The sequence below is a fragment of the Candoia aspera genome, chromosome 3, assembly GCF_035149785.1.
Source record: "Candoia aspera isolate rCanAsp1 chromosome 3, rCanAsp1.hap2, whole genome shotgun sequence".
Classification (NCBI taxonomy): Eukaryota; Metazoa; Chordata; class Lepidosauria; order Squamata; family Boidae; genus Candoia; species Candoia aspera.
In genome coordinates, this window is record NC_086155.1 from 123826854 (window position 1) to 123836891 (window position 10038).

At 44.5% G+C, this 10038-nt stretch overlaps 1 protein-coding gene across 1 annotated transcript in view; it reads right to left on the reverse strand.

Moving 5' to 3' along the window:
- The window catches only part of DNAH5 (dynein axonemal heavy chain 5), a 188125-nt gene extending 179723 nt beyond the window's left edge, over positions 1–8402 (reverse strand). Inside the window, exons 1-3 of the mRNA XM_063299935.1 lie at positions 8346–8402; positions 5419–5553; positions 4093–4198 (exon numbers count right to left, since the gene is read on the reverse strand). Coding sequence (XP_063156005.1) covers positions 4093–4198; positions 5419–5553; positions 8346–8402 — 298 coding nt within the window. The remainder of the gene's footprint in view (positions 1–4092; positions 4199–5418; positions 5554–8345) is intronic.
- Positions 8403–10038: the final 1636 nt, after the last annotated feature.

A 10038-nucleotide genomic window follows, 5' to 3' on the forward strand; every position in this document is an offset into this window, starting at 1 on the left:
ACTCCCGGAGGGTTGCCATCTCCTTCGGGGTCATCGAATAGATCTTTGGTCTAGGTAAGGGGACGTCGGGCAGTAGGTCGATCCGGCAATCCGTCTTGCGGTGGGGGGGTAGTTGGTCAGCTTCTGCCTCTCCGAAGACCTCGGAGAAGTCGGCGTATTGTTCTGGTAGGTCTGCTGTGGTAGCGGCGTTGTCTTGTGTGGTCGCCTCCGCTCGTCCTACCGTGGGGTTGGTTCTGCCCGCTAGAACTGGTGCTCGATACTCGCCGTCGCCGAATGTGAAGGTGCGGGTCTCCCAGTTGATCCGCGGGTTGTTTGTCGCGAGCCATGGCATCCCCAGGACTGCAATGGGCCGTCCGATGTGCGTGACTACGAACGATGTGCGCTCGGTGTGAGTGCCCATTTGCAGGGTGACCGGCTCGGTTTGTAGCGTGGCTGGTTTCCCTCCCGCTGTAGAGCCGTCCAGCTGGTGGAATGCCAGCGGCGTGGGGAGGGGGAAGCAGCGGAGGTCGAGTTTGGCGACTAGGTCGGGGTGGATGAGGTTTTTTGAACACCCAGAGTCCACTAGTGCCGCGGCCGTGGTGGCTCCGTTGCCGGCAGAGAGTTTAATTGCTGCCATTATTACGGGGCTTTCGTCGTTTCGTTGAGGTGGTCCGCGCTGCTGTCCCACCGCCTGCCTCGCCACGCGTTTCAGGGCAAGCGGGGAGCATTTCCCGCCGGCTGGTCAGGGTCTGCGTTGTCCTCTTCCCCCCAGTAAGCGTCCCAGCCCTCCTCTGGTGTCGCTGTGGCCACGGTCATTCGGCGGTGAGGGGGCGGCCCCAGGTTGGGTGGTTTGGGGCTAATTTTCGGGGTGGGTTTGGGCGCGCTGGTCGGCGGTCGGTTGGCGAAGCAATCCACCGTCTTGTGCCCTAATTTGCCACACCTCCCGCAGGGCTCCCGGTTGAACTTCTTTTTTGGGTATATGGGGCCGGCCATCCCCCCGTGTGGTGCGGGTACCTTTTTCCCGGCATAGTTTGTGTCTTCCGTGGTTGTCATGAGGAAGGTGCGGTGCGCGTGTTCGGCTTTCCCCGCGAGGTGGATCCACCCGTGTAGCGTTTCTGGGTCGTCGCGGTAGAGGGCCCATTGGAGGACGTCGCGGTTGAGCCCCCTTTTGAACATTTCCAGCAGGGTGGTCTCGGACCAGTCGCTGACCTTCCCCGCGAGGGCTTTGAACTCCAGGGCGTAGTCAGGGACCGTGCGTGTGCCCTGTTTAAGTCTTTGGAGTGCGCTTTTCGCCCTTACTTTGGCTAGGGGGTCTTCGAAGTAGTTTTTCATCTCATTGATGAAAGCAGGGAAGGTGGCGAGGGCGGGGGAGCTGGACTCGTACAGTTGGACGTACCAGTCCGCCGCCCTGTCTTGGAGTTTGATCGCCACGGCGGCGATCTTGTCGGCCTCGGAGTCATAGGAGTGTCCGTGCCTCCCCATGAACTCCCTAGCGTTCGTCACGAAAAACGAGAGTTTTGTGGGGGTCCCATCGAAGAAGATGGGGAAGTCCTTTGGGGCCCGGGCATTTTGTGCGGCCCCGCCTCTCGCTTCCCGGGGTGTGGTGTCGGCCGCCTGTGCCGTCTGCTGACCCTCCGCTGGCCCGTGTGGGTTCGGTGCTTCGCTCGGGGTGTGGGCCTGTGCGGGGACGTCGTTGGGTGGCGCGGGGGGCATAAGCGACTGGAGCATGGTCCGGAGTTCCGTCAGTTGAGCCCGCATGGCCGCAAGTTCAGCTCGTGCCTCCTCGTCCACAGCCCGCGCCGCCGCTGGGGCCGGTTCCGTTGGCGCGTCCTCGGGGGTGGGTTGCCGGCGGGGTTCATCGTCCCTCTGCCGCGGGTCCGCTTCCTCCGCCATCTGCTGGGTGTCTCCGTCGTCCTCCTCCGTGTTGACCGCCTTTGGGCTGTCGCTCCACGCCCGTTGCTGGGGTGCGATGTGGGGCGCGGGGTCCTCCGCTGGTTTCGGAAGTCGTGCTGCTCCCTCCCGCGGTCGGGTTGCCTCCGTCGCCATCTCCCCTTGGGGTTGGAGCTGAGGCTCGGGTCGGGTGGGGTGGGCGTCCATGGCTCCGGGTGTCCGCGGTGCCTCTGGCTTTGGTCGGTCCTCCTCTGTCTCTTGCCGCGCGGCTCGCCCTCCTTGCCCGCGCCGCTCCGGCCTCATCTTGCTGGTCTTCTCGCCGTCTACTCCTCCCGCGGCTCGTTGTCGTCCGGTGGGGCTCGGCGAGGCTGAGTTTATGACTCTCAGCTTTATGTCATGCGCTGCCTGCCTCTGAATAACACTCAGACACTGGTTCGTGGATCAGGCTCTGATTTATTTGCAGGGCAGGTACAGCGTTGGTAGAAAAAAGCTGAGAGTGACAGGAGCGCGCCGGTGCGGGGTTTAAATACCCCACGCCGGTCAGCGCCCCCTCGCTCGCGGTCACGTCACCCCCCTTTGTCCAATACGTTGCCCTGCCGGTGGGTGAGGGTTTCCGGGATCGCCCATCATCAGGTTTTCCATTCCTCTGCTGATTGCTTTCAGCTGGGCGATCCCCGTTGTATTGGCGCTGATGGCTTGGGTGTGCTCCGTGATCCGTTTAGTTATTGTTTGTTGGCCGTTAGTCGTTGTGGGTTGATGGCTACTTATCTTGTACCCCTTCACCTATTTCCTTGCCATTGTCATGTGTGCCATTGCGCTGATGACTTTAGCTCAACGGCACTCATGACACCCTTTAACATGGATTTACACACAAATGAATCAACACCTACAGTTTGTTTTTTACAGGTTGTTTGAATTTGCAGATCAAGAGCTTTCCTAGCTTTCCCTTCAAAACAAAAACAGAGGGCAGAACACTGACAAATGTCTAAAGGGGCAGATATGATCAAATAATAGGCTGATAGACAACATCAAAAATTGGTGGCAATATGACAGATAATCTGTATCAACTTTTCAAGGGGGCTGTAGGCCATTAATCACTAACCCCTGCTAAAAACAAAAAATGTACTCTATACTGTTGGAAATGACTTCTGTTCGCTCCTCCTTTTTAATATTTACATGAACCTTATCTGTCAGTTCAGCAGTATATTGATGATACTTAATTATATGTCACCACCTGGACCAAACTGGAGATGCAATGGAAGCCTTGATCAGATGCTGGGAGATAGTGAAGGTCTGAGTGGGACAAAACAAGCTGATGTTGAACCCTAATAAGATGGCCTCGCTGTTTATTCAAAGACCATCTTGTTCTTTGACAGTTCTGGTTATAATTTGGATAAAGTGGTACTCCTCCTAAGAGCAAATCCACAATGTGGATGTCCTCCTGGACCCACAGGTACTTCTGGATTCAGGGTGGAGGACACAGCCATAGGGGCTTCACCCCAGCTTCAGTTGGTGTATCAGTTACAGTTCTTTCTAGAGTGGGAAGATCTGGCAATGATGATTCATGTCTTCATCAACTCCAGGATACTACTACAATGTGCTGTATATGGGGCCACATCTGAACACTACAGTTGCTACAGAATGCAGTAGCCTTTGTGGTAGGTGAGAGTTGTTATACCTATATTGTGAGTGCTGCATTTGTGGCAAGTTGGATTCTGGGTACAATTCAAAGTGTTTGGTTTTAACTTTTTAACACTATACGGCTTGGCTCCTAGGTATCTGCAGGACCACCCTCTCCACATAAAACTGATTTGTCCTGTATGATAATCCTGTATTAGGAGGTTATGATTCCTTACTTTTGTGAGGTATGATCAGTACGTTGGAGGCGGTGTTTCTCTGTGGTGGTATCCACTCCATGGAAAGCTTCCCCCAAGAGTTTAATTCAGCAGCAACCTTGATATTCTTCCACAAAGTTGCTAAGATGGAGTTTTTCTGCAAGGCTTTCGAATGTTAATGTCACTCATGCTTGGGAGGGGGAGGGCACCAATGGTTATTGCATTGTGTTGAGTTGCTTATGTTTTTAATGGTTTTGTGATCCATTTTATTGTATGTTTTGTCTTTTGATTTATCATATTTTTCACTTTTTCTAAACTGCTGCCTTGCAGGATCCAGCAGTTTATAAATACAATAAATCATCATCTTTACCATCTAAGAAAATATTACCACAGGCATTTCTTTGCATACCTATTTCTGGTGCCTCCATGTCTTGATAATAAAACATGACATGACGAAAACCTCCAGCAGTGAAGAATTGATCAATACGCTCGATCTGTTAAACATTAAACAACTGAAAGTTAAATGTTTATACATAGCATGTTAAAAGGAGTATATACAACTGAGTGCTAAATATCACTCAGACCATTTACCAATAATTTTATGGAAAGAGTAAAATAGTCAGACTCTTCACACTGCATATATCCTCAAAAGATGATCAATTGTGTCTGTGGCTGTTTCATGTCTACTTCACATGACAAAAAATATGCATTTAAAATATGAATCAATGCTCCAACCTTAGATATGGAGATCAAGCTGCTATGGTTCAGTAAATACCAAGTGTGCGGGGAAATTCAAAATACCAGCTTCTACTATTATATTTTAACTGGTTAGCTTTATTTTCTTGTAATAAAGGTCATCTGATTAGTTAAAATATTAAACCATTCTAGGGAGGTGGTTCAAGGGCATTCTGATTTTAAGCATGCTATAAATTTTATAACAATCTCATTAATCTTTAATCTAGCATTCTAGATTTGTTTCAGTTCCCCTGGAGAATAGACAAGTTATCACTTTTTAGAAATGTTGCAGGGGTTGTTCTAGAAAAGCCAGAAAAGCCTTCATCACACACTCCCCATGAAGACAATGTTGCTTTCCTTCTCAGATGAAGTCATTTACCTTCTGTGATGCGATCAGAATACTTGATTAGCACTGCAGAACTCTGAGAAGCAAGGCATTACTTAGGATCATCCACAAATGTTCTGTGTGTCATAGTGCTACAGTTCTTCCAGATAATGAGAAATGTCAAAATAGCAAGGCCAGATTAAGGCCAACTGATGCCTTAAATACAGCCCAACAAAGGTGCCCTTCAACTCTTCCATTGCTTAACAGATAATACACTAAGTGCTGCAAATTAAAGTCGAGTGTGGCAGTGAAAGAGTTAAAGGCATGATAGCTAGAAGAAAAAAAACTGTGGAAGTGCCCCACCTTCCCTTGGTGCCCTAAGCACACACTCCTTTTGCTTAATGGTTAATCCAGGGCCACAAAACAGCAGTACAGAAACTGAACTATAGCAAGGAAATGGTATGAAAAAATAATGCATGTTTACGGTCTATGGTGAATTTTCAAGAAGACTGCATTTGTTTCCAAAAATTTACTTTCAAACATATCATAAAATCCTGCTTCCACTTTCTATGTGCATCAGCAGTCTACAAGGCACAAAATGCCTTGTTTTTGCACTCAGTTGGAGTCTGACAACTGAAATTACCCCCATCATACCTGATTTCCTTCAAGGACAGCATCTTCCACTTCATTTTTCTCCAGGTTCACACAAGTAGAAACAATTGACAGTATATAGTCATGCCTACCATCCAGATGAGCTCGCTTGGCCTCTTTCTCCTCTTTCAGTTTTTGCTGTAGAATCAAAGTTTCTGTTATAACCATATAGAGAATTGAACATTCTTCTTCTATGTATTCTAAACTAAAAATATATCATTAAATATGAATCTACCATAAAACATCTCAATGCGTCATCATTCTGAGACCAAAACAGGTGCTGATCCCACTTTGTGGGGTTAGGAAGAAGATGAGACCACATGGGGAAATCTGTTCACAAGATATAGTTGCAATTTTATGTATCCTACCACAGGGGAAAATCCCTGAGTTCAATGACTGGGTTTGCATAATATGGTATTTTAATGTGCAGGTCATTACTTTGTGATTCAATATGTTGTATGAACCCAATCTGTATGATTAGATTTTGATTAAAAGTATTATACCAGCCCAGGCAGTTGAGTTAATTCCGTAAGGTGTGGTTGAGTACATCTGCATGTAGTACAAATGCAGTAAATCGGTAGGACCTATTTCTATATACAGAATTGGGTCAAAAAATGCTAAAGGGAGCTATGATGTGGAGAATAAGGGTAATAAGTTCTGCTAAGACTAGTAATTTTCAAGCTTTGTGAATTCAAGCATATGACTATATTATGTATGTTTCAGATTAAGTTTCTTATCTTCTAAAAGTTTGAGTTTAGATATACCCTTAATGACTACTGAACAGTATTACATACGGTACAAATGAAGTTTTCTTTAAGCAAAGCTAATTACCAAGACTCTTGAAATCCCCTTAAAATGTAACTTAAAATTCCTTTAAAATGTATTTTAAAACCAATCCCATTCAAAGCACTGAAGGATCAGTTTTATAAATCAGTCATTAATAAATGAAAATACTTGCTATTCTTCCCATAGTTGGAACTACTGTATAGACTGAAAACAAATTTGACTGAATCTTAAACTGACATAGGAAGCTTTGGATCAAATCTTTGGTTGTACAAGCTGAGGAACAGTAACCGTCCTCCCAAAATCTATATTTTAAGTTAGATTTGCATGATGTATTAAACCATAGCCAACCATTTTATAACCAAAGTATTGTATTCACCCAGCCCTCTTTAGTTCAGCGTATCATGTGGGTTGAGTAAACCATGATGAAATTAACCAAGGATAAATTTGCTGTGTAAATATAGCCCCTCAGTTTAATGTTTTTGTAATTAGTGACATATTGTCATGAGTAAGGATGGCGAGCAGGGGGCTCCCATCCAGACTGTCAAGCGCATGCGTAGCACTGAGGAACTGTTCAGCCATTCAAAGAGACACAGATCGGGACCGCCTTAACCCTTGGGGGTTATATGTCTGGGTTTTCCCACGCTTCTTCAGTTTGTTAGGATTCCTGTTAAGTACTAGCAATAAATATTAGAGACCAGTTCCATGTCTCAGTGTGTTTCCTGGTTGTTAGGACACATATTTATTAGTGATTTTCTTAATGTAGAGGCTAACACAGTTATTATAACAGCAAACATCATTTTCAAGAATACCTCGTAGAGTTTGGTATGCAAAATGATAATTCGTATATGCATATGGTATCCTTTGGGTGGTGAAGGACAGACAATTTAAACCTCCAGTACATGATAAGGAGTATCCAGAGTTAAAAAGCAGGGTAGGCCTGGCCTTACTTTATGTGTAGCTATTCTACAATTCAACCTTCTCAAAATGAGATAGACATTAGATTTTAAACTTCATTTCCAAATGATGTCTCACTATGGGGTTGGAAAACAAAGCCAAATATTTGATAAAGCAACCTGAAAAATGGAAAGATCTCATTTCACCCTGGCAGCAAATTGCCTGCAACAGTTTAACAAAAGCAGCCGTCAAAGCTGCTAAGCAACCAGTTTCCAAAGCTGCTGCAAACAAACATTACTGAAGGGGTGTGCCAGTTCCTGATCTCAAGCTCTCCTTTTCAGTTGTGGCCAAAAATTAGCTCTGTTCACTCATTCGAAAAGTCATGGCATTTTCAGAAGTGTGTCTATCTTAAAGAATAGGAGGTCACAAGAATACTGAAATATTGTAAGGGGCTAGCATAGAAGAGAAGGTAAACAGTTGTCCTTTATTCTCCAAAGGAGGGGCTATTAGATCTAATGAGCTTAGATTTCAAGAGGATATCAAGTTCAGTTATACATTAGAAGCTTCTGAATAAGAGCAAATGGACAGGAGTACGAAGATAATCTCTCTCCCCTACCATTTGCCCCAGCATCTTAACCCAGAAGCACACTCTCTTTATAGTTAGGTATCCCAGCTAACAGTTCAGACAACAATTCCAGTATATTTATGTAGATAAAGATCTACTGTATAAAGGTGGGGGTCAACACAGGGATGCAATGCCTCATTGTCCATATTAGCAATCTGGTGTCTTCCTATCAAAATATCATACCAAGAAGTAGTTATACATATAAAGATCAGGTTTATCATTAAAATGCATATATTATTAGTCCTAAATGGAGGACTAGGTCACATAATAGTAACTTTCATTGTGCAGTCATATCTGCTATGTTTTACCAAATGGAAACATGGCAATTAAGAAAATAATAAAAAAACCCTTTTTATATTATTACATCCCTACAGAGGGACCTCAAAAGCATCCTTTTCTCGAAGGTCTACAAACCAATTTGGTTATGTGCCTACCGTAAATACCCACATTCCATTTATGTTACACTGCAAGGTTATGCCACATTTTAAAAACTATCGTTCTCAGCAATACTACTCTTTGTCCAATTGTTTGTAATACAGCCACACAGGGGCTGGTAGATTTAGGTTTTGTGGATTTCATTAATGGCTTCCATTCTCCCAACTTCCCACTGCTCCACGGCTCTTACCTTTAAAACTCTTGTAACGCTTTGTTTCCAAAGTTGTCGCCTTCCAGATCTGAACATTTCATTAGCTGAAATGTGTTATCTGTGTTGTTAATGTTAAGCCAGTAGGATCAGCATGTACTTTCCTATGCTAAATACAAAGCTTCCCAATGCAAGGATCACTTACAAAGTTCTCAGATTTCTTAACAGAACCCTAATTAGGATCAATCTGAACAGTCAGACTTGCTCCAAAGCTCACCCAGCCTTTCCAAGCCTCGGAAATATGAGCAATGTCGACAAACCGACATAGCTTGGGTGTTGTTATGGTAGTGTTGACTTATAGAGCTATTGTGCTAAATTTGCCTATCAATCTTGGTGGAAGTCAGTATTCTAGTACCTTTTAAAAGCATGCTTTTGTTGATTGCAGATGAAGTTGCAGATGAATAAATAACTAGATGGGAAGAGAGTTATTAGATTATAATGGATGGGAAATGAAATTATTATGCAGGTGTTTGGAATGTGCAGTATGGCAATATAATGCTCAATATATTTTGGGTGAATGAAAGAAGATAATTTACAGTTTGGTGGCTATGGAGACATCCTGGATTTTATAATAGCTTAAGTGAGGTCTCTATGTTCAAACAATGCATTGCTCTGAACACCAGTTGCTGGGTCCAAAAATAGAAAGCTACTGCTTTCATGTCCTCCTGCTTCTGAACTTCTCAAGAACAAGATAAAGCCTGGACCAATTACTGTCTGATCCAGCTGTTACAAAGTCTTTGTTACTAATGATAGGTATGCTTTCTGAAAGTATTTGCAACTTTAGAATAGTCTTCCTCAATGTGGTGATTTCCAGATGTATTAGATCATCTTCCAATGTTTCTTAGACATCAAGGTTTTTGTGAGGTACTTCATTAATGAATAATAGCTACTATCCCAATAATTAAGTAGTTCCTCTGTCAGGCTTATCCCCATCTTGCCTTGTCAGTTATATGTCTCTATTTCCCACTATTCTCTCAACTTCTCAAACAACTGGGTCTCTTGTCCAATTTCCAGGCCAAGCTCTTTCAAGCATTTATTTTTCTTCACCCCCTAAAATGCAGGCCCTCTTGATTTTAACCACTGCAGTCTGTTCTGAATCTGTTTCTGGCCAGTAGTAACTTTTCCCCATGCTCCAGTTCTTGTGATTGATTTTTTTCCTTGGGGCTGCCATTTTTCAGTCAATTTTTTACCATCCACTTTCACCACGGTGGTGAACTTTCTCACTGTCCTTTAATTATCCTACTTTCTGGGATAAGCTCCAAGTCCTCAAGCTCCTTGATAAGGTGATTCCTGTGTTTCTAGGGCCCACAAAATGTTAAATTCTAGGGGAACCACTTTTGTTTACCACAGAACGTGATTGCAAACATCAATGGCTTCATTCCCCAAGCAGCTGAAATCCTCAAACATCCCACACCATCACCCTACCCAGTGTCAGGTGCCACAGTTGATCCCACAGTTGTTTGTATAAGAACATTTCTAGGATTTAGAGAGTAATTCTGTAAACATAGAAAGGGGAAGTTCTTAAGTTTTGGTGTAAAGTTAAACTGGCTCATGTTGTGCAGTGCTAATATTGCAGCAGAGTGAATAGTGCAGAGCAGTTAAAACCAGCTACTGCTTTAAAAACACACAGCCAGCAGGATGCCTCCTCCAAGGCTCAGGATAAGTCACTTGAAAA